The following is a 25,702-nucleotide window of genomic DNA, read 5'->3' as shown; positions in this document are numbered from 1 at the left end:
AAAGCATTACATCACAAAATTGACACAAAATTTCCACGGGATGTAGTCATCAAACCAAATATTAAATTCATACAAAGAAATCAGAACATTTAATTATACAAGTTAAGTATGACACAGGGAATAAGTATTGAACACACTTTATTTAATAGTTTGTAGAAAAGCCTTTGTTGGTGATTACAGCTTCTAGACACCTCTTGTATTGAGAGACCAGTCGTCTGCATTCCTCAGGAGTGATGAGTGGCCCATTCTTCCACACAAACGGTCTTTAAATCTTGAAAGTTCCTTGGGCCTGTTTTATGAACTTTGATCTTCAGTTCTTTCCATGATTTTCCATGGGATTTGGGTCAGGTGATTGACTGGGCCATTCAAGCAACTTGATTTTCTTTCTTTAAAACCACTTCATTGTTCCCTTGGCCTTGTGTTTGGGATCATTGTCTTGCTGAAATGTCCACCCTCTTTTCATTTTCAGCTTTCTGATAGATGGCACCAGATTTTATCCAGAATGTCCCCGTAAATTTCTCCATTCATCCTGCTTTCAATAATGAGGTCTGCCACCTCATATTATTGAAAAGCAGCACCAAACCACAATGCTTTCACCCCCAAACTTAACTGTTGATATGGTGTTCTTGGGGTGGTGGGCACTTCTATTTCTTTTCCAAACATGGTGTGTAGAATGACTACCAAAGTTCAATTTTGCTTTTATCTGATCATACTATAGTCTCCCAATAATCCACAGGCTTCTCCAAATGTTGTTTTGCAAACTTCAACCGAGCCTCAACATGCTTTTTATCCTTAAATGGAGTCTTGCGTGGTGAGTGTGCATGGATGCCATGGCACTACTACAATACTGCATTGCTTATAGTTTTCTTTGAAACAACATACCTGCTGATGCAAGGTCTTCCTGAAGTTCTGCCCAAGTGCTTCTTGGCTCTTTGAGAACTCTCCTGGTTATTCTTTGGACTCCTCAGAAAGGGACCTTATGTGGAGCACCTAATCGTGGCTGGTTTATGGTGAACTGATGCTCTTTCCTTATCCGGATAATAGGTAACCCTGATAGGGGGGCAGGGTTTCTCTCTCAATACTGACAGATTTCAGGTGATCTCCTGGCTTTTTATGCCATTTTGCGCCTTATTATCTATTTTGTGTGTTCATTATTTATTCCCTGTGTAATTTCACTTTATTTATTATGACTCAACATGTATACTTAAATGTTCTGATTTCTTTGTATGAATTCAACATTTGGCTTGATGGCTACATCTGGTGGAAATTTTGTGTCAATAGCCCACTTAGAAATCCCCTTACTTATAAAAATGCTGATGTGTCAAATACTTATTTTCCCCGCTGTATATAGCTTACTTAATTTTAATTATTTTTTACATCCGTATTCTATGACTTGTAATGTTTTGCTGACTAGGTTTCAGGGCCAAATGCAAGTCGCCTGTTTGTTTTTTGCAGCAGAGTCTCTGATATTGTCCTTAAGTGGATGGTGCATCTGTTTAATTCTTTTGACTCACTAAGAAGTGCATATATGGTGGTAGCCAAAAGTATTAAAACAAAAGTGACATTTAATGTTTTAATTCAACAGTTGACATTGTCACAAAGCAGCTTTACACAATCAAAAGAATTATATAAGTTTATATGAAATGTGAATGTGTATGAATCAAAATGATAAGATCGTCCTTGATGAGCAAGCCGAGGACGACAGCGACAGTGGCAAGGAAAAACTCCCTGAGATGGCAGTAGGAAGAAACCTTGACAAGAACCCAACTCAACAGGGAACCCATCCTCATCTGGGTGAAAACGGATAGCGGATTGATCTGCAGTCATACTGTGTGAGACTGGACGTTCAGTATAACAGCAGATGTGTTTAAATTAATATGGATTCCAGTTTGTTATTGGAGGTTTAGGTAGACTGTCAGGAAAATTCCAGTCCTGAACTATTGAGCGACTGCAGTCAAGTCCTCAGAGAACAGTTGTCAGCTGCAGCCGAGGCCAGGACGGTCTTTGTGGAAATGTAAAAAGTGAATGTACACTACCGTTCAAAAGTTTTAGAACACTTGCAAATTTCTTTTGTTTTTGTTTAGTGATTAATTTTCTACATTCTACAACAACAATACTGGGGATTTCATAACTATAAAATAACACATATGGGATTAGGTAATTATGTAACAACAAGGAAACCAACAGTTAGTTGTTATTTTAAGACACAGAGGTCAGCCTTTCTGTAATAGTTCTTGCAAGAACAGTATTGTCAAGTGCATTTGCAAAATCCGTCAAGCACCATAATAAAACTGGCTCTCATAAAGACCATCCCAGAAGGGCGAGACCAAAACCTACCTCTGCCGCAGACGAGAAGTTCATTTAGAGGTATCAGCCTGAAAAATGACCAATTAACGGCACCTCAGATTAGAGGCGTTATGAAGTCTTTACAGAGCATAAGTAGCAGAAACATCTCAATATCAACTGTTCAAAGAAGATTAATGCATTTTATGGACACCTTCAGCATTCCTTTACAATGTAGAAAGAAATAAAAATCAAGAACCATCATGGACTTAGAAAGTGTTCTTAAACTTTTGAACGATAGTGTATATTTAGTACAGAGTGCAAGCAGGAACTCCTGCAGAACTAACTATGACAGCATAACTAAAAGGGAGAGCCACAAGGAAACAAAGACATGAGGGCTCCCTTGGATGTAAAGCGAGTAATTACTTTACCGTCAACAAACCTAAGTGATCAGTGAGAGTGGGGAAGACGGCATCTAAGCATACTAGTTCACCATAATACTCCCCGTCCATGAGTCACCCAGATCTGCTCCTTTAAAATTCATTTAAATGCTTGGCTTAATAAATAGGTTTTTAGCCTGGACTTAAACTCTGAGACTGTGTCTGAGTCCCAAACATTAATTGGAAGACTATGCCATAACTTTGGGGCTTTGTATTAAAAAGCTCTGCCCCCCTGCTGTTTTTTTTTCATAATACGTGGTACTGACAAGCAGCCTGCGTCCTTTGGTCGAAGTAGGCGTCGCGGATCGTAAGACACTAGCAGTTCACTCAGGGGTTGCGGCACGAGACGATTTAATGCTTTATATATACGTATATAACGTTAATATTTCTGAGGTAAAATAATGCTATCCTGGTAATATTATCTACATGTGCTTCAAATGAAAGTCTGGAATCTATAATTACACTGAGGTCTTTCACTGTTGCACTTGATTTGAGATTTGAAAGGATTTTGGACCATATCCACTCGCTAAGTGAAGAATTAATTATTTTCAACAGGGGTTCTGTTATTGCTGGTATTATCTGCTTGAGAAAATGTGTCGGTACAAGATCTAATTCACAGGCTGACAATCTTGAGAAGAGATGAGTAAAATTAGTTAATTCTCTTCAAGGGGAGTAAAGTATTGTGTTCTGATGTTATGTGATTAGTTTATCTTCTGTATCACTTAAATTGTCTTGTTTTAAAGCCTGAATATTTATGATTTTGTTATTGAAAAAGTTCATGAAGTCCTCACTATTGTATGCATTACTAAATGACTTCCTCACTTTTTTTAAATAATGACAAGCAAGACAATAATAATTTGTTGTTTTTATGCAACTAAATAGCTGTACAATAATCAATATTTAGTATGAAGTCCATTATTTCTTAAAACCAGATGGCTGGGCATCAAAAAAGACGTTCAATTCAATACAATGCAGTTTTGTTTATATAATGTTTTTAACAATAGTGATTGTCATAAAGCAGCTTTAAAAATCAAATGAAAATTAGTAAAATGAGTTTAAATTCTGTGAGGAAATACATTATATTAGCAAAAGTATTCACTTGCCTGCCTTCACATTTATATCAAATTGAAATAACATCAAATTTTTATCCATAGTGTAGCGTTTGGTCTCAGCTAATAATTTAGTGTACTGTATTATTATAATATAAATATAATGCCGATTTGTGGACCAGTGTCTCAGAAGAATAGATTCGCTGCAGATAAGAATGCAACAACAACCGTGAAATGACCCAAGAGTCGTTTGTCTGACCACACAAGATGTATTTGTAACAACTCAGGTGAGTTAAGGTTTTTTTGATATAAGGGAACAAAGCAACAAAATAAAACAAATTCACATTCAAATATGCCAATTCTCAATTTTGCTGTAACATTTTTGGTTTTGCAGGTTTCACAAACTCTTCTTCAGACTGGTTTCTCAACAAGGTGAGTTAGTATACTGTCTTTTCAACATTTAAACCAAATCATACCAATAAACATTCTTATCATCCTTTGTTCACCCTTACTTTTCTTTGAAACAACTACCATTTAAATACAAATTAGTTTTAACAACAACAAAAAATCACTTCTTAATTGAATGATCTTAATCTCTCATGAGAACAGTCTTCAGCTCAAATATGGATGTGAAATTTTAATGTCTCTGAGCCGTCGATGAAGAAAAAAAAATTCTCCCTCCAAAAGAAGAATTTGAGAACAATTAGAGTTATTCGATTTCCTACCATTCGCAGAAATCAGAATTACTTGTTTTTCTTTCAGGTGAAAAAAAGAATTATCCAAGAAGGACTTAAGGGAGGCTTGCCAGAACCCTCCTCAGAACCGCTGGAAGGCCGGGACAGATCCAGAACGCAGGCAACAGAACGTCCCGTCACATGGAAGACGCCAATCAACCTCAAATGGAAATTTTCAAACAAGGAAAAAAACCTGATCTTGAACAGACAAGGTCACGAAAATATCAAATATATTCATTGTACATCATGCACTTTAACCAACACTTAGATATGTACATGCATTTCTCAAATAAAACGTATACACTCTGTACATACACAATGTCTGTAATCATTTGACCACTTCCCTTCATATAATTACATAGTTAGCTGCCATTTTATCAATACAATACACTGTTACATTTCCCGTATCTAAATCCTTCTCTCTTCTTACACACAATTACAATTTGAGTTGTAATTATTAAAAAGGCACTTTAACTTACCAAGGCAATAAATTTTCAGAACACGTCGAAAAGGTTTGGATGCTTTGCGTCTCCTGCAACGCTTTTTCTCCTGCAACGCTTTTCTCTCACCCTTTTAAACCAAAAATACAATCGGTAACTCTCAATGTCACTCGTAATTAACATCAAATATATAAAGCATACATTAAGTGATAAAGCTCCTCAACATGTTGCGTAAGACCTCGCTCATTAGGAATGTGCGTGTTCACTGCAAAGGCTGTAATGTGCACATGCTTTCTTAATTTTTTCTCAATTCTCTCTTTTTTCATGTTGTCATTATGGGGTGTTTTATGTAGAATTCTGAGGAACAATTAATTTAATCCATTTTAGAATAAGACTGTGACAACAAAATGTGGAAAAAGTGATGCGCTGTGAATACTTACCGGATGCACTGTATGTCTGCATTGTTGCCATTTGTGCAGTGCTGAACCTGCCAAATGGAAACAGCTTGAGCAACAAATGGGATGGTTTAAATACATGTTCTGCTTGAAAAACCTTTAAAACATGTTTTGACACGATTAAAGGCACCACCATGGAAAAGAACATGCAAAAAACATGCAAGCAACATTTAATAATTAATTTTTTTTCTAGGAACTGCTTGAAACTTTTCAGGGTCATCCAGGTTAATCCAGAGTAAGGTAGGGATGCATGGGAACCATAAAAGTAAGCCACTTAAATGCAGAGAATCTTTGAAGACCATTGCAAATAATACTATTTTATTCATCTACATTGAACTATGTAATACTTGTTACTGTTTACTATTACAATAATTTAAAAAAATAATAATTTATATAATGAACACACCAAACAATACATTTAGTAGACTATATACTAAATATTTATGATGAGCCAAGCAAACACTGAGCTGATTCAGCCACAGAAACCAACAGAGGTTGCCTATACATTATAGGCACATGCACTTATTTAAAAATTTATATACACTTTAAAGTCACTTACTGCATGCTTCTTGGCTATTAAGACTGAGAGTGCTTAAAAGCCCTCTCAGGTCTGTGGTTTCACTTAAGATTTCATTTTCAAATTTACTTTTTGAGTCATGTCAACTTTGCATTAGCACAACATGTAATCTCTTTATAATGTCTCAATATTTAACTGGTATGCAGCATTTTCTATTTCTGCATAATGAACATGGTCCTCTAATTCAAAAATAATTTTATTTAATTTGAAAGACAACGTTTTGCCTTTGAAAGTGGTAATAATACATCTGTCTGTCTGTCTAATCAATAAAGATGAGTGAGGGAAAGAAAATGTTTTCTCAAGTTGAAGGCAGCATCGGCCAATAGCTCATAAATCTAACCTGGCAGTTTCCCAACTCACTGTTTTTCAGTATCTTTTATTTTTACTGTACATACAAGTTAATCAAGCTATAACAAAGCTAACTAAACACCTATTGGATTAAATATACAGATACAGTTGTGTTCAAAATTATTCAACCCCCAATGCTGTAAAGGGTTTTAGGGAATTCAGTGTACATTTGTAATTGTGTTCAGAATGAAATCTTACAAGGACTTTTTAAAGAACCGAATGCAACTAAAATGACATCAATTGTTTTTGTAATACAGCGTTGAATGTTTTTTTTGTGATTTCTTCATTGACACAATTATTCAACCCCTTAAAGACTACCACTCTTAAGAACAGAGGTTCATTCAAGTGTTTTCGATCAGGTATTGAAAACACCTGTGGATGTCAACGAGCAGCAATTAGGCAGATTAAAAATAATTGTGATACTCAGCTCCTTCTAGACATTTACTGGGGTGTTTACAAACATGGTGAAGTCAAGAGAATGGTCCAGGAAGACAAGAGAAGAGGTGATTTCTTTTCACAGGAAGGGCAATGGCTATAAGAAGATTGCAAAGATGTTAAACATTCCAAGAGACACCATAGCAAGCATCATTTGCAAACCCAAGGCAAAGGGCACTGTTCAAACGCTACCTGGTCGTGGCAGAAAGAAGATGCTGACTTCGACTGCTGGGCGCTACCTGAAGCGCAAAGTGGAGAAAAGTCGCCGTGCGGGCTTGGGAGACGTTGGACCTTTCAACAGGACAATGATCCCAAGCATACCAAAGTCCACTAGAGCATGGTTGCAAATTGTTGATATTCAGAGATTTCATCCACACCCAAATCCACAGATCTCTCTCCTTTATCCATCCACTACTAGCAAGCTAGCAAAAAAAATTTTTGTATCAAGACTTGGGTCAGTTTAGGCTCACTCTCCATGCACAAAAAAAAGACCCTTGGGCAGCCATGACCCTGTTACTGGTTCAGTGGACATCATTCCTTAGACCATTAATTGTGTATCCGTATGTTTACCTATTTTTCCTGCTTTTAACACATTAACTTCCAGAACTGAATGTTTGCTTGTTACTTAAGGTTGCAAACATCCCCTGATAGGTGCTATTGTATTAACTTAGTCAATGATATTGGCTAAACCTGTCAGTTTTAATGTTAAGGCTAATATACTATTAATCAGACTTGTCACTGTGTAAAAAAAAAAAAGAAGTGAGAGAGTTGGTCTTTGATGCACATCAACTCAGATAAAGAAGGGCCAATTGGCCTTCACACAACAATTAGCGTGCTGGCTTACAGGGGTTGGATTCACAGTAAGATTAAAGCATGCAGTGGACTTACGGAACACATCATATGAGGAAGTTTTTTTTTCAAGTCAAGAGAAGCCACGTGGACTGCCTTTCTCTTCTTCCTTATTTTTTCCATCACAAAGTGGGTAATTAGAAACCACATTGATTGGGGTTGAAGCTAATTGATTGCACATCCAAGGATTTTCATTGTGTGGCATAGGAGACATATGGGTTGATGTTTGATGCAGTCACTGATGTCACTTTTGCCCTTCCAGATTGGAATTGTGATGCTGGTCATTCAGTATCAAGGAACCATATTGCCATTTTCAATTGCACAGTGTTGCAAGGAGGTTGGCCAGGATGTCACTCGGGCCTGTTGGTGTTCAGCTTATTTTTTTGGATGGCAGCATCAACTTTAATGGCAGTGATTCGTGGCACTGACCCATAATCCAAGTCGGGATTTAGTATTGGTGGATGGAGAAATTCTTTGCTGGATATTTTTAAATAATGAATGCAGCAAAATTGTAAAATGATGGACAGTTTCTTCAGGGCATGTTGGTTATCTTCTTTTATGTACATTATTACTTACATCATTATTTATAAAAAATTCTGGCTTTAAATTTAAATTAATTATTTCCTGAAAAAATAATAAATTAATCTATGACCTTGTCACTAATGCATGTTGGTTTGCCTGTGTCAGTGGCGATTTCTTTAAGACTGCCTGGGAAGCTCAGTTTCCCCTATGATGTCACAAAATTAATGGTCAAATTATGTAGTATTGTATTAACATTTTATTGACTAAAAATGCGTTAGAAAACGTTCATCTCAAAGACGAGTTCGTTCAGAATCAGTTAGATATAGCAGGTCGGCTGACTTGATTTTCGCGTCACAGTGCATTTCCCCGTTGAAGCCCAGCATCCATTGACTTCAATGCGGCTGCTTTGAACGTTTTTTTTTCAGTGCTTTGAACCTAGACGGTCATTGGATAAACGCTGCGATTATCTGTATTACGAGCCAGGACGCTGGACTACTGCATGATGATTGGAGGAGCTGTTTAAAGGGCGGAACCCCTTTTTTGATTGACAGCATGTCTTAAGTATACATCAGCGCTACAGAGATTCAAGTTCAGTCCCATTGTCAGGTTATAGTACAAACTTTCGGGTGGTTCCCGCACTTAAATCCAACTAAAAAGTACTAAAAAGAAAACAAAACTCAGGCTTTATATCCCAGCTTACAGATTGCATTTGCGTTCAACTTCACACACACCAGACTGCATTTCCCACAATGTATCTCCCGCACTGGACTACACTCCCGTAAACAGCTGTCGTAAATCAACCTCTCTCTCCCGCAACAACACGCTCTTTGTCGGCGGCGCCCGTGTAATCGACGCACTCATATGAGTAGGAAAAAAATGCAATATTATGGTTTCCATGATTTTTTATATACAGTGGTGTGAAAAACTATTTGCCCCCTTCCTGATTTCTTATTCTTTTGCATGTTTGTCACACAAAATGTTTCTGATCATCAAACACATTTAACTATTAGTAAAAGATAACATAATTGAACACAAAATGCAGTTTTTAAATGATATTTTTTTATTATTCAGGGAGAAAAAAATTCAAACCTACATGGCCCTGTGTGAAAAAGTGATTGCCCCCCTTGTTAAAAAATAACTGTGGTTTATCACACCTGAGTTCAATTTCTGTAGTCACCCCCTGGCCTGATTACTGCCACACCTGTTTCAATCAAGAAATCACTTAAATAGGAGCTACCTGACACAGAGAAGTGGACCAAAAGCACCTCAAAAGCTAGACATCATGCCAAGATCCAAAGAAATTCAGGAACAAATGAGAACAAAAGTAATTGAGATCTATCAGTCTGGTAGAGGTTATAAAGCTTTGGGGCTCCAGCAAACCACAGTGAGAGCCATTATCCACAAATGGCAAAAACATGGAACAGTGGTGAACCTTCCCAGGAGTGGCCGGCCGACCAAAATTACCCCAAGAGCGCAGAGACAACTCATCCGAGAGGCCACAAAAGTCCCCAGGACAAAAAAAAAAAAGTTGAGCTTTTTGGAAGGTGCGTGTCCCGTTACATCTGGTGTAAAAGTAACACAGCATTTCAGAAAAAGAACATCATACCAACAGTAAAATATGGTGGTGTTAGTGTGATGGTCTGGGGTTGTTTTGCTGCTTCAGGACCTGGAAGGCTTGCTGTGATAGATGGAACCATGAATTCTACCAAAAACCTATGTCTACCAAAAAATCATGAAGGAGAATGTCCGGCCATCTGTTCGTCAACTCAAGCTGAAGCGATCTTGGGTGCTGCAGCAGGACAATGACCCAAAACACACCAGCAAATCCACCTCTGAATGGCTGAAGAAAAACAAAATAAAGACTTTGGAGTGGCCTAGTCAAAGTCCTGACCTTAAAAATGCGGTCATTCTAGAAAACCCTTAAATAAAGCTGAATTACAACAATTCTGCAAAGATGAGTGGACCAAAATTCCTCCAGAGCGCTGTAAAAGACTCGTTGCAAGTTATCGCAAACGCTTGATTGCAGTTATTGCTGCTAAGGGTGGCCCAACCAGTTATTAGGTTTAGGGGGCAGTTACTTTTTCACACAGGGCCATGTAGATTTGGATTTTTTTTCTCCCTAAATAATAAAAACCATCATTTAAAAACTGCATTTTGTGTTTACTTGTTATCTTTGACTAATAGTTAAATGTGTTTGATGATCAGAACCATTTTGTGTGACAAACATGCAAAAGAATAAGAAATCAGGAAGGGGGCAAATAGTTTTTCACACCACTGTATTTGCGTACTGACTGGGCCAGCCCACACTGGCCAGCGGCCCACCGGGAAAACTCCCGGTATTCCAGATGGCCAGTCCGCCACTGCCCATGCGGATTTGCAGGTGAAGTGCTACGATGAACTGCTGCACTGTATTGTTTGCTGGTGATATAAACCATTTTTGTTTGTACAAATCATTCTTTAAATAATTTTAAAAAAACATATTATAGCCTTCTTGACTTTGCTCACTGTTTCAGCATTGTAAAGGTAGTTTGTTCATACTGTATAATTAAAGTAACTTGTGGAAGGGGAAACTAGCCAGAATTTACATACAAATAACATAATGAATTTTATGATGAAGTCCTAATATGAGCTTCCCCTGTTTCAAAAGCTAGCAGCCGCCACTGGTCTGTGTTGATGTTACCCCAGTTAATTTTGCTACAGTTCATATTAAATATGATTGGAAAAAGTTGTTTAATGCCATTTATGTTGTGCTTTTGTGTGACCTGTTTTATTGTGTGTGTGTGATCTTTAAGCTTCCAGGGAGCTTGTTTTATTTCTTAATTTTTCTTTAAGATGAGCTACATTTCCTGGAGTATAATGTAATGTTGACTCTAGGCATTCAGTCACCTGTTCAGGTTCTGTGGGGTAAAATCATAGCTGGGAGATTATGGATAAAGCTTTGTGCTGACGTGAATGAATGTTTAATGTGGTAGTTTGCGAAGTACTTATGAACATCTAAATGCCACTTTTAGACTTTTATTTATTTTGGCACATATTTTTTTTTCATAGGTTTGTCTACAATAAATCATTGAATTGGAAAAACACTATGCAGCAGTTCTTTTAGAAGCTTTAAGCTCCCACATTTTAAGCAAACAACTACAGGTAGTTTGCCAGTTTTTAAGCAAAAGTCAACAGCTTATCACTTTGGTTCTTGACTAGTGTAGCGGAGCTACTGGCTTAACAGAATAGAGGCTGCTGTGAGTAAATGAAATGCTTGGAGAATGTTGAAGCCATGAAAAAGGATGCTTACACTCTTTTACTGCCACTGTAGTCAGCCCATCAGTAATAAATAACAGGTATGCATCTGTAATATTTTCTGTAAAATAGGACATCATGCAATTTGGATTTTGTGCAACACCATGTTATACACTTACTGTAAATAAGCTATGTGGAATACTGTACTTTATGCAACGTGGTAAAGTTTGTTTAAAGTGCAACCTTGTTTCACCTCCCACTTTCCTTTTTTTGGCTGCTAATACTAATCGCCGTTTTTATGCATACATAAATTTGCAACACTTGAAAGACGCACAAACAAGTTACATCATTTGAAATTTGCACGATTGATTTGCAAAGAGATAAGATACACATGCTGTGTGTGTGGGAAGATGCTGGGTTTGCTTTATCTTCTCCATCCACCACTGACTGACATGAAGCTGGTAGATGCACAAATGGATGAATAAGTGGGCATAGGCTGTTTGAATGATGAACTTGAAATGACTTACTGACAATACCAGCTTTTTACACCCACAGAATGTTTAAATTGATGCCACATTGAAAAAGGTTGTCTTTTGGGATTGGCCCCAAAATAAGGCACACCGATACACAATGAGACCATCACATGGAAAACACAAAATGAGGTGTAATACTCCAACACTGTATGTATGACATCCACTAAGTCTTTCACAATATTCCTAACTTATTGTGAGTAGTGTATATACTGATTTGTCTCTCCAAGGGAACTTATCCATTTTTTTATTGGAATTTTTTATTTTTTTTACTGCCCTTTTTATTTAACATCTCTCTCTCTCCATCAATCCAGGTACAATGGCAGATTTGTAAAAAAAAAAAAATGCAGTTTTACTTGCCGCATTGTTTTACAGTGATTAGTCTGTTGCCCATATGTTGCACCTCTTGCTGACCTTCTCTATACTTCACCTTTAGCACTCTTAAAGCAAACATGACATTTGTGGTACTCTTTCTTGCCATTAAGCTGTACTGCTGCTCACTGATTGTCATCTCTCTTCTCAACCTAGCTTCCCCTACTCTTTCTTATAACTTGGAGTGTCTTTATGCCTCTGTAGTTGCTGCATCTCTGCACATCTCCCTTGTTCTTAAACATGACTAACCTAAACTAAACCACTTCGTGTCCACTCATCAGGCATCCTTTCACCTTCTAAGATCCTATTAAATACAATGTAACCTTTATTTGCGAGTAATTTGGTCTGTAAGTGTTTTGTAAGACAAGCTAAAATTGAAAATAAATTTTAACTTGATAAACTAGTGGGGTCTTGACATACGAGTAGTACAGTACACATGCGCTTTATCTGCTGAGCGTCAAATGACCACAACTAAGCCAGTAGTTCTTCTCTCTTGCAAGCTGGCGGATTGTGGGTAATCGTCTCCCATGCTCATTCTCGGTGCATGTGTGTCACTCATATAGTCACATTCGTGGCAAGATGTTTTACATTTGGATTTTTTTCAAATACTTTTCAGTCATTTTACAAGGAATTCCAGGAATAGAGTTTGCAACCACAAAAAAAACAAAAAACAAATGACAACAGCATCAAAAACCTGCCTAGTTTAGGCCACATCCATTACATATATCCAAAACATATTATAACAATGTTAATGTTTTTACAATATTATAATATTATATATTATAATATTCCAATAATATTAATGTTTTGTATTACAATCATAGTGTGTTATAGTCTCTGACTTGGTTTGCACTAAATGCTCTTCTTATTTTCACCAAGTACTGGCAGTTATTAAGTTAAAGGTTTGTTCCTCATGATGATGATGATTACTATTATTATTATTATTATTATTATTATTATTATTATTATTATTAAACTAATTAATGAAACTTTTAAAAATTTCACAATTTTCCTTTAATGCTTTTCAGTGTAAGAAATACATGTGCATATTTAACATGAAAATATATCCCAGGTTTAATTTAAAACAGAATTATTATTTCACTACCGAATCCTCATTAGCTTTGGGACCATTCACCCATGCACATGTCTGCCATGACCAAATAGATAAGGTAGAGTGACCAAGTCTGTTGAAACACTCATCAATGCTTAGAGAAAGTGGTTCACTAGCAGAACAAAAAAGACCCCCTGTGACTGAGGGGACACCCCAAAACCTTACTTCATCTTCATATTCACATGAGCTGTCTGTGTGTTTAGGCTAATTTGCTTTTAAGGGTATAGTGATTGATATGCCCTTTGAGTGTTGTATTTAGATAAGAATTTCCAAACTGCTTTTTCTCTCTTCACACAGGGTATTCAAGAAGGCAAGCCCAAATGGAAAGGTAAGTTTGTAAGCCTGTAATTCCCATTACTATAATTGAAGTGCTATCATGTAAACATATGAATCAAAGTTATTAATTAATTAGCTAATGATGCTTTGGTTAAAATGGAACATTATGCAACATATTTGCAAACATATTCACAAAATTTGTCATTTATAAAATTTTTACCTAAAGTAAAAATGACAAATTTTGCAACATATCTTTTCTTTAAGTAAATGCTACACACTTATTAATAACATAATGTTGCAATTCTCCATATAAAGTTAGTATTATGTTTAATATAATTTTAAATGTAATATGTATTGTGTTGTAACACCAGTCCCACTTCAATTTTATCTTTTTAAGCTAACTGTATATCTTGGCAAGAGGGACTTTGTTGATCATGTGGACATTGTAGAGCCTGTTGGTATGACTTTTATTTTATTTATTATTACTTTAAATCATTGTAAATGTTGAAAAAACAAAAAATTCCATCTAGTCCCTGGCTCAGCATTTGCACCTCAACCTACAGCCTGCCTGTTAACCTATAAGGCATGTCCTTTCATTTTGCAGATGGTGTGGTTTTAATTGATCCGGAGTACTTGAAGGAGAGAAAAGGTAAGAAAAAATCTTTATGAAACCCTATGACCAGTATAATAATTTTTATCATGGTCTTACATTATTGATTAATATTTTTTAATGCTAATATTTGAGCAGGTGTGGTAGAATACTTAGTCTTTCTCCCTCCTTGTCATTCATTTACAGTGTTTATAACGCTGACATGTGCTTTCCGTTATGGGAGAGAGGACTTAGATGTTCTTGGGTTGACATTTCGAAAGGACCTCTTTGTGGCCAATATACAGGCATTCCCTCCTGTACCTGAAGAGAAGAAAAGCCTGACACGACTACAGGAGCGGCTGATTAAAAAGCTTGGAGAGCATGCCCATCCATTTATTTTTGAGGTTAATTCTGTGCTGCTGTGCCATTATTTATAGATACTATTCCTAATATTAACCATGTACAAAATGAAAGTTTAATGTTGCATAAGACAACTCAATCTCACATTTAAGGCTAAATGAAGGCTGTATTCAGAGTTGTTGACTTATCCATATTAAGAGTAGTCTTAAGTATGTTGCCTGGCCAAAAAAAGGTACTCAGTCTTAGATTTTATTCAGTCACTTTTTGCTTTGATTATACCACACAATGTGGGAGCCAGTTCATCTGTAAAAATGATTTTTTTTTATCTTTATGATCTTTTCCCTGAATATGCCCAACACTACCTCTGAAGGCTTGTACAGAGGGCAATATGCATGATGGGTACATCGCTTTATGTGCTTCCCTTCTTGCACTTGACAGTCTATTGCTCTGTAATAGGGTCAATCTGAACTTATCAGAGCAAATTAACCTTTTTTCATTGCTTCACAGTAAAGCTTTTTTTCTGATTAGCCTCACTAACAAGTGGCTTTCTTATGACCACACTGTGAGTAAGTTCTCATAGTAAGTTTTGTTTGGTGCAGCCCGATAATTTAAGTCTTTTGAACTGGCAACTTTTTTTGGCCAGGAAGTGTATTTACACAAATAATTTTTCCGGGTGCTAAATTATTTTAAGCATACATGCACAAAACAGGGGTTGAATAGCGCCAAGGCCACCGAAAGAAAGTGAAAGTGCCAAGAGCCAAGGCCACAAAAGAAATGCTTACTTTTAATTCAGATCATGGGTAACTGACACACAAACTCTGGTTAAGACAAATTCCAGTTCTTGTGTAGCATCATTCCATTCTATAGTTATATTCAAGGTTAACATTTAAGCAATAGTTCAACCTTTAAAAAGTTCTCATATATTAATTTATTTGTTAGTACAATAATTTAATTAAACTCAAATCTTGTCTCATAGATACCTCCAAATTTACCCTGTTCTGTTACATTGCAACCTGGACCAGAAGATACTGGGAAGGTAAGGTGTGCCATAAACACAAACAATGGAGATTTCAAGAAGTTGTTCTGTCTGAAACAATAAAACATAAAAAAAAAAATCCTCTGTTTTTTTTTTTTTTTTCACTTTTAAAAAGGCATGCGGGGTTGACTTCGAGGTGAAGGCTTTCTGTGCTGAAAACTTTGAAGAGAAAATTCACAAAAGGTAGAGCACTTTTGTTCAATGCACATCATTATGAAAACATAAATGTATAAGTTTTAGAAGTCAATAGTTTGGTAAACAAGTTATAAGTGAGATATACAGCTTTGGTGAAAGTTGGTCAGTATGGTTTGCAGTACTGGAAAGAGGAGAGAGCAGCAGCCTGCCAAAACCCACATTCAAAACCCATTCAAGGAAGCACTTTCAACAAGAAAACATATTGATAATGTGATTAGCCCTTTTTGCCTTGATAATTGCCTTTGAATAGTCCTTGTTGTTTTATTTATGCCTAACATGAGCTAAAAAGCCGATTAGCACTAATACAAGCCTGAATACCCTCTCTCTCTGATCAAGGCCACTATTTGGTGTGTGGAACAAGGGGTTGTACACTCTAGCGCACATGAGAACACATGAGAACCAGAGGTCACAACCAGAAACAGTTTTATTAAGCACAGCCTTGGTCAAATTTAAAGTTATGCAGTCTGAAAGAAGTTACGCTTGTTAGAAGCACTGTTGTTTTGGAGCCGCCACGTTGAATGGCATGGGTACACGGGTTGAAGCTCAGTAGGTGCAGAGTTCTCTGTACTTGTTGGCCCTGCCCCCTGGGTGAGAATCTCTTTTTAATGTGTGAGCACTGGCTGTTCTGTTCTGTGGCCATCACAGAACCCCCTCTCAGTTTTGAGCTCGCACCTGTAGACAAGGACTGGGCATGTCGTCTTGACAGTGCATTTGTGTTTCTGTGTTGAGCTCCGGACTGGTGTACAAAAGAAACAGTGGGTTATTCTGCTGTTGGTGTTCTTAGCTCCTGCGAGCCACTCTAGAGAAAGATGATCAGGTAGTAACGTAAAATGTCACCCTTTAAAGTAATACCATAGCTACTCTATTGCCCACTTAATAGCAATAGCAAGTGTGGACCAGGAAAGGGTGGTTGATGTCGGGGTTCCAGAGGATGGGGGGAACTGGTGAGGTGGGTCTTGAGTTAAAATTTAAAATTCTTCTTCTTCTTGGTTGTCTTCCCTCTGGGTCTGGCACACTTTCTCTGGAAGGACCTTGTTAAAGAGGTCCGAGAGGGGTGCTGCCAAATAAGAAAAACCAGGGACAAAACGGCAGTAATAATTTGCTAGCCCCAAAAAGGCATACCGGTTTCTTTGTCTTGGTTTACGGGTAGGACCAGACTGCCTCCACTTTCTGCTCCTCTGGCTTTAGCGCGGTGCATCCGATCCGATACCTGAGGTACCGTGCCTCATTCAGTCCCAAGTGACACTTTCGGGGATTCACCATGAGCCCTGTTTTCCGCAATTTGCCGAGTACCTGTCTAATATGGTGCAGGTGATCCTCTCAGTTTTCTCCTTAGCTTCCAGGGTGAAAACCACCTGCCAGTAGCCCTTGGTCAGATCTAGCATAGATATAAACCAGGCCTTTTCCAGTCTGTCCATGAGGTCATCTACACGCAGAAGTGAGTAGGTGTCGAAGGTGGAAATGCCGTTCAGTCGATGCAAAGCTGGATCAACCCATTGGGCTTTGGCACCGTTACTATGAGGTAACATGTCAGAGCGTTCAACTTCAGCATTTTTGGCATGATGGTGGGTTTCCCGGGGCACGGTAAGGGCGCTGACTTACGATAGTGCCAGGCAATTTTATGTTTTAGTGTAGCAAGTGTGTGAGCCCCGGTTCAGTAGAGGAAACATCCTTGAACTGTTCCACTAGCTCAATCAGCTTCTGATTCCGCGTAGACGACAACTCTACTCCTGGATCAAATCACAGGTCTGCTCAAAAGCTAAAAGATAGGTTAGTGCTGAAGTGTGTAGTATAGCTGGAATCCACCTTTTTAATTTAAAGGTTTTCAATGAAACTGCTCAGCACTTTTGCGTTTATCCGGCTGTTGCAGTCCGCAGCGAATAATCATTGCCAACAGGCCAAGAATTTACCGGTGGCACTGGGGAGGAGCAGGAGTATGCAGTCGACCCACTTGGAACTCGTGTGGCTTTGCGGGGCGATCACAGGCACGTTTTTGCTCCATCTGCACTCACTGCTGTTTAACGATAGGAAGCACTTTATTTATATTATGCTGTTATTAATTTACATACTCGACTACTGATAGGAAAGGTACTGTAAGTACTGCTTTTCCTATGCTTCTTTTGCCATGTACAGCAGCCTGTCAGCCGAAATTGGAGCTTGGAAGGAGTGAATCTTGTGGAGGGGTGCAGTGTTTCACGGACTGCAAACAGCACATGCAGGATCAGTTAATCCCAATTTCGGACGCCCTCATTCACTACCAACTGCAGCATGTGCTTGAGCACCTGACTGAAGTGACTGTCCGTGGGTGGCACACTGACCAGCGAATTAGTTTGACCTGCAACAGCCAGCAAAAATCACACATTAGTTTTGACATTAAGGGTGTATCTTGGTCTGTAAGGATCTTCTTGGGGAGCCACACTCGGCTGAACAGCTGCACCCCCTCTCTTGAAATGTTCTTTGACGTGGCTTTGCAGAGTTGAAAGTCAGCGATCACTAAGATGTATTCCTGCGCTTTTACTGACTGAGGAAGGGGCAGACGAGGTCCTTTCCGATTCTCTAGAACCGAAAAGCTGGACAGCTTTGGGTTATCGTGTAGTTGAAAGTCAGCGATCACTAAGATGTATTCCTGCGCTTTTACTGACTGAGGAAGGGGCAGACGAGGTCCTTTCCGATTCTCTAGAACCGAAAAGCTGGACAGCTTTGGGTTATCATGTAGTTGAAAGTCAATGATCACTAAGATGTATTCCTGCGCTTTTACTGACTGAGGAAGGGGCAGACGAGGTCCTTTCCGATTCTCTAGAATGTCAGCGGTATCAGGCTCGGAGAGCATGGAGTCTATAAAGACAGGAAATGCGTGTGAGAAAACACACTACGGTGTCTTGTAATTGTCAGCCCAGGTGTATTGGCCCCCTTCTTAAACACACCTCCTGCAAGTGAGGCATCATATATTGTGCTGTGTGCGTGCAAGGCTTGAGTGAGTATTGGTTTTTTAATGTGTGAACAGACTCCTTCACAAAAGTAGGTTTTAAGTATTATGCAAAAATTCTTATTGTACACTTTAGTTTCCATTAGATACTTAGATAGGTTTTCTGTGCACAAACATGTATCACATCCCCCAGTGGTTAATGTGAATGAGCCTACACTATAATAGGTCCTTTGTCCGAATATGACATTTATGTTCCATGCAGATAGCTCAGTGTTTACTTTGTCAAATGTCTGCTAAAAGCTGATGGGCCATTAAATTTTTAAGAAGGCCCTACCCAGTATGAGTATAGCATTCCTGAAAAAGTGTTCAGTAAGTATAAATACAGTACCAAATATTATCCTAATTGATCCCAGGAGTCTTGAGTCTTTTGTTGTTCAATTAGGTTTGATACAAATCCACATAAGCAATCATGAATTTCAAGTGGTAGAGTTAAATACTTCCATGAAAAAAGTAGGTTTTGCATGTTATACAAATAAAAAAAAAATGCTGTTAGAAACTGGATCAAACACAAAAACAATTCTCTTCAAGGTGGTATTGCACTTCTCGTCAAACCATATCACACCAGTGCAGAGTGAATTATTCTCCTATAACCACATTATCTGTCATGTGTTACGGTGTATTTAATCTCACCATATTGAAAGACATGATTCAGAGAAAATATTCAATTATTTACAACTGTTTTGCTTCTGTAAACAGTATAGTATACTAAATGCTCTTTTTGGCAATAGGAACTCAGTGCGCCTAATCATCAGAAAAGTGCAGTATGCGCCAGAGAAGCCAGGTCCACAACCAATGGCTGAGACAACAAGACAGTTTCTCATGTCAGATAAGCCCTTACATCTAGAGGCCTCACTGGACAAAGAGGTTAGCAAGTTCCTTAAAAAATTAGAATAATTGAAAAGTTGACTTTTTAGTAACTTAATTTAAAAAGTGAAACTTATGTTATATACATAAAACATAATTATGACTTACAGCTAATTAAACCCAAAATACAGTATCTTAGAAAATTAGGTTACTTAAGACCAGTAATGATAATAAAAAAAAAAGATTTTTAACTTGGAAATGTTGAACTACTGAAAGTATGAACATGTACAGTACTGAATACTTGGTTGGGCCTCCCTTAGCATGAATTACTGCAGAAATGCAGTGTAGCATGGAGCAGTCTGTGGCACTGCTAAGGTGTTATTGAAGCCCAGGCTGCTCTGATAGCGGCCTTCAGCTCTTCTGCATTGTTGGGTCTGTTCCCTCTTTACAATACCCCATAGATTCTCTATGGGGTTTAGGTCACTGACCAATCATGCATTGGAATACCATGGTCCTTAAACCAAGTATTAGCACTATTGGCAGTGTGGACAGGTGCCAAGTCCTGCTGGAAAATTAAATCAGCATCTCCATGAACTGGTCAGCAGATTGAAGCATGAGGTGCTCTAAAACATCCTGGTAGACGGCTGTGCTGACCTTGGACCTGATCAAACACAGTGGACCAATACCAGCAGATGACTCCCTATTTAACTCAAAACCACCTCCCACCTGTATCTCTCCTGTTTTCCTCCAGACTCTGGGACAAATGAAATGCTAAATTGACTTTTATCTGAAAAGAGGACTTAGGCCTTAAGTTAATTAGCTGTTTGGAGTATCACATTATGTCCAGTATTGGACTTTTTTATTTTATTATGATTTTTTTTACAATATTCAAAATTTCTGACATACTGAATTTTGGGTTTTTATTCGCTGAAAGCCATAATCATCAAAATTAAAAGTAATAAATGTGAAATAAATCAGTCTCTGTGTAATAAAGCTATATAATTGAATTACTCAATTATAAACATCCAAGACTTGAGTAGGGAGGTGGTTTTGAGTTAAATAGGATCTCAGCTCCACCTAGTGGATGAAGTAGTGTCCTACAAAAAAAAAAAAAAATTACAGCTTTTTTTTGTATGCACAAGGATAGCACAGAAGTTAAACTTGGACTTTTAATCACAACTTAGCTTAGATTGTTAAAAGACAGTTTTGTGTAGCTTTATGTCGGTTTAATGAAATTAAATTACTTTAAATTACATTTCTTTCTGTTCAATTGAAATAAAACTTTGATCATATTTTGACTGTCTTTTTTCCTTGTTTCTTCAGATCTATTACCATGGTGAACCAATTAGTGTAAATGTTCATGTCACAAACAACACAAACAAGACTGTAAAGAAAATAAAGATCTCAGGTTTTTATAAATATGCCTAAGAATTTTATACAGACTATTTATGACAAAATGCACGTAATGATTTCTTTCTTTCTTTTTAAACAACCATAGTGCGCCAATATGCTGATATCTGTCTCTTCAACACTGCTCAGTACAAATGTCCAGTGGCAATGGAGGAATCAGAGTATGTATGCAGTACATACTGTATATGATACATATGATTATATGATTATAATAAAAATAACAAAAAACATTTGATCAAAGTGGGTTTTGGTATTAAGTAAATACAACCTCAGTTCATGTTCAACTCAGTGACTGCAAGGTACCCAGGTCCTGTGCCAGCAAAATAAACCCAAATCTTCATACTGTACCTCCAATTCTGTGCTTGACAGTGGGTATGAGGTGTTTCTGCTGAAATGCTGTTTGTTTATCGCCAAACATGGTGCTGGGCATTAAGGCCATACAACCGCACCATACAACCACACTTTGGTCACATCTGTCCATAGAACATTGTTCTAGATGTTTTGTGGTTTGTTCTTGCTTCCATGTTCTTTTAAGACAGAAGAGGCTTTCTCCTGGCAACCCTTCCAAACTAATCATACTTGTTTAGTCATTTAAAGGTCTAAGACTTAGCTTTTGGGTATTTTATTTCTCAGAGCATTGCATGGTCTGACCTTAGGCTGAAGCTGGGAACTCCTTGGAAGATGGGCAGCTCTCTTGAATGCTTTCCACTTGTGAATACTCTTTCTCAATGTACAGTAGAATGGCTTTATAACCCTTTCCAGGTTGACATGCAGCAACAATTGCTTCTTTTGCTTATGCCTTTCCCTTTTGGCATTGTGTTAACACACATCTGAATGCCCCAGACCAGCAGACTGCCAAGACTTCTGCTTTTCTAGAGGTCTGCATACCCACTGGTGATCAAATAATTAAGTAGTTGATGATTAGCAGTACCTGTCTGCAAATTTCCCTTAAAATTTTTGTGGAAGCAGTAAGGGAGTACTTAGTTGAAAAAATGAAATGAAAAAAAAAATAATAGATGTTGTTTGTCTGAGGTCGTATTTGCCTAATACTAAGACCCAATATGATCAAATGACACACTGCCAAGCCAAAAAAAAAGATCACCATCTCGATTTAGATAAAGAAATAAGTAAGATACTTGCGTTGAATAATTATTGCAGTGATTAATATGTTACAGCTGGTAATAAGTTAACCCTAACTGATTAATTAGCTAACCTAACTAGCTTCTTATTTTTTAAACAACCATGTTAGAAGACATATTCTGTGGTCATGGCAAAAGACCCAGTTCAGAAGTAATTGCTGAACTGGTTAAATCGGGTTAAGAACTGTCCATCGCGTTTTTAAATCCTGGAAGGATAATTGTGGAACATCATCTTTCAGGAGAAAATGTGGTTAGAATTTTTTTTGAATGATCGTGATTGGAGAACACTTAAACTTTGGTGAAATTAAATTGTTCAAAAACAACAACAGTAGTAGAATTCATGTTCAATAGTGTTATGTTTAACATTATTGTGTTTCCACACAAACAATGCGAAAAGCTGTATAGCCTTAAGAAAAGCACTTATCAATAGGACTAATTGGGAGAAAAAGGGTTTCGATTTGCTAGGTAAAGAATGCACTGTCCCTGCGATAGATTGGCACCCTGTCCAGGGTGTACCCTACCTTGTGCCCTAAGCCTCCTGGGATAGGCTCCAGGTCCCCGCGACCATGAATACAGGATAAAGCGATATAGAAGATGAGTGAGAAAGTGAAAATGCACTGTGGAGCATTGGAAAAAGGTCTGATAAGTCCTTAAGATTAACCCAGTTTCTAAGAGATGGGCATGTCAGGGTAAGAATAGAGGCAGATGACATGATGCATTTATCATACCTAGTGCCTACTCTGCAAGCCTTTTTGGGTTATGATCTGGGGTTGCTTCCATTGGTCAGGTCTAGGTTCAGGGTTCAGCAATTTTTCTTTCCTGATGGCATGGGCATATGCCAAAATGACAATGCCTGGATTAATTTGACTCAAACTGAAAGAGTGATTTAGGGAGCATGAGACAACAACACATAGATTTGCCACCACAGAGTCTTAACCAAATTAAGTGTGACTATTTTTTGGCCAGGCAGTATATATGTGTGTATGTGTGGTGTGTGTTTTTGTGTGTATTAAATTTCATGTTGCTGTGTTACTGTGTCCGTTTAGTGACACTGTGGCTCCAAGTGCAACATTTTGTAAGGTTTATACTCTTACACCCTTTCTTGCCAACAACCGAGAGAAGCGTGGCTTAGCTTTAGATGGAAAGCTCAAACATGAAGACACAAATTTAGCCTCAAGTACACTGTGAGTACTTTGAACATAAGAAGTCCACATCAACATTAATTGTGGAAAGTGTCAAAAGGTGCAATGCTCTCTATTAACGTTGGCTAATTCATTTTATCTTGAAGGTTAAGAGAAGGAGCCAGTAAAGAAATTCTTGGTATCATTGTATCATATAAAGTCAAAGTGAAACTGGTGGTGTCTCGTGGTGGGTAAGTTTAAAACTTTATTAATTTTATTAGCTTCAATGACTTTTCTTTTGATATCTTTAGCTACTGTATGGTTCTTTATTAATAACTGTGCTCCAATAATTATTGGCACCCCTTGTACAGGTTAGTAAGAAAGGGTTAGAAATAACTTTGGTGACATCTCATATTGAAGTCCAACCTTTAATTTCCTTTAAATGTTTTTAGAGAAACACAAACCCCACATCACAGCTTTCTTTGTTCTTATCAATGACTGTATTTAAGTCTAACTATGCACACCTTAATTTTGAATTTGGCCCCTAACCCGCTTTTCATACACGAGATAAGGTAAGTGCTTGTTGAGGATGCCCTAGTCTGAACAACTAAGTATTTGATCACTGTCCATAATTTAAATACATCTGTGCTTTATGTGGCATCTTGAGGTAATTCCTAAACTAGAAACAAAAGACTACATTTGTTTTATTCTACACAGGCTCCTGGGAGATCTTGCCTCCAGGTAGGGCAAACATGATACAATGTTAACCTTTGTGCATGCATGCATGTGTGTGGAAGGGGTAGAGAGAGAGAGATGGAAAGAATGCTCTTTGTGCCTTTGTAGGAGCAAAGATGCTATAGGATAGTAGCTGAAAAATAGTGAGCGTATCTTTTTAAAGTTACACTTATCTTTAGTCCCTTAATGTACAACGTATAAATTTAATTCTTAAAATGATTATGTACTGCTTGGTTGAAATTTAAATAAATGAACAATGAAATTATACCTTGTTTGCACAGAACATTAATTTTTACAATTCAGTTATGTGTATATATTTTTACAGAAAAAAAGTAAATGATAAAATACACATTAGAACATATTCTGAATATGTATCAGGATTTTTAAAATATAAATAGTAAAGGCAAATTAAACTGCCTTGCAACATGTCTGTTGTAGCATTTATAAATGCATGTACTGTATCATTTTCTTTTATTCATACTGTTTTTTCCCCAAGTGATGTTGCAGTAGAGCTACCCTTCACATTAATGCATCCCAAACCAATAGAAGAATCCCACTACAAAGATGGTGTGTCTTTAACTTAATTCCTTTAAATTGCCTGCCAAGGCTTGTATAGCAATACATTTTTATCTTAATAATAAACTTTGATTTAGATCTTTATATGTTTATACCATTACATACAGCCTTTATGTGAAATTGCATGTCCATGTTTCTTGCTAACCAGAGGCTCTGAGAAAACAAATAGTTAAACATAAGATACAAAAGTATCGAGAAACCATCTGTCCTTGTTTATCAGTGTTTACAGTTTTCATAGTCAGAATTACTTTACCTAATTTGTGTTGTAATATATTTAAATGACTTTCAAACATCTTGTTTTGTTCTAGTATGTGTTGGAATGCTGTTCTGCTACTTGAAGAGACTTGATAGTTGGAATAACTGATTCTGTATTTATGCAGGGAATGTGTTCTCAAGTTAACTTGGTTAAATATTATTCTAACAGATTCTTATATGGATTATCCTCCATGTTGTACTTTAGCATCAAATGCAGTTTGCAAATAAGACCCTCATATAGTAGCTATAATGCCATGAATCAATGTTGCCTGGCCCAATAAAATGTCTTAGTTTAACTGTTACCTGTTCAATAGATTAGTAATATATTCTTTGTCTGTGCTTCTTTTGTCTATTTAAAGAAATGTATTCAACTTCTCATGTGTTATCTAATATTGTTTATTGTTTTACTTCTGCTTTACCCCTTCCTATACTCTTTATTTTTTTTTTTGTTAAAGCACTAGAAAATGCACCCATTGACACAAACCTAATCGAGTTTGACACAAAGTAAGTATTTTATTTTTATCATATTTTAAAAATTGGCAGTTGTTTTTTCTATTACTTCACAGTATGATTGTCAAGCTATACAAACTCTCTTCAAATACTTTATTTATACTCCAGTTATATATACAGTATACTAGCGTTTTTCCCGCTAAGAAGGAACTTGGAGCTTGGTCACCCAACACGGTGAACACATAACAACCCCTCCCGCAAAGCATGATGGTTGTCACTCAAACCCCACCCACGCCACAATATATATAATATTTTTTGTAATCTTCCCAGAATTCACAGTACTAGAGATCATCTTTAAATAACACAGTCCTTAACATACTATCATAAGCAG

At 37.3% G+C, this 25,702-nt stretch overlaps 1 protein-coding gene across 2 annotated transcripts in view; it reads left to right on the top strand.

The window, feature by feature from the left end:
- arrb1 (arrestin, beta 1) overlaps positions 1 to 25,702 on the top strand; it is a 38,239-nt gene that overhangs the window by 7,688 nt on the left and 4,849 nt on the right. For both annotated transcript variants that reach the window (XM_053507839.1, XM_053507838.1), the window contains exons 2-15: positions 13,677 to 13,707; positions 14,053 to 14,113; positions 14,260 to 14,304; positions 14,452 to 14,648; positions 15,581 to 15,640; positions 15,756 to 15,823; positions 19,550 to 19,685; positions 20,949 to 21,033; positions 21,124 to 21,196; positions 23,221 to 23,358; positions 23,463 to 23,546; positions 24,013 to 24,036; positions 24,527 to 24,597; positions 25,317 to 25,365. In XM_053507839.1, the coding sequence (XP_053363814.1) occupies positions 13,677 to 13,707; positions 14,053 to 14,113; positions 14,260 to 14,304; positions 14,452 to 14,648; positions 15,581 to 15,640; positions 15,756 to 15,823; positions 19,550 to 19,685; positions 20,949 to 21,033; positions 21,124 to 21,196; positions 23,221 to 23,358; positions 23,463 to 23,546; positions 24,013 to 24,036; positions 24,527 to 24,597; positions 25,317 to 25,365 (1,122 nt within the window). The remainder of the gene's footprint in view (positions 1 to 13,676; positions 13,708 to 14,052; positions 14,114 to 14,259; positions 14,305 to 14,451; positions 14,649 to 15,580; positions 15,641 to 15,755; positions 15,824 to 19,549; positions 19,686 to 20,948; positions 21,034 to 21,123; positions 21,197 to 23,220; positions 23,359 to 23,462; positions 23,547 to 24,012; positions 24,037 to 24,526; positions 24,598 to 25,316; positions 25,366 to 25,702) is intronic.

The sequence above is a fragment of the Clarias gariepinus genome, chromosome 11, assembly GCF_024256425.1.
Source record: "Clarias gariepinus isolate MV-2021 ecotype Netherlands chromosome 11, CGAR_prim_01v2, whole genome shotgun sequence".
Classification (NCBI taxonomy): Eukaryota; Metazoa; Chordata; class Actinopteri; order Siluriformes; family Clariidae; genus Clarias; species Clarias gariepinus.
The sequence above is the reverse complement of the archived record's forward strand: the minus strand, read 5'-3'. Positions and strand labels throughout refer to the sequence as shown.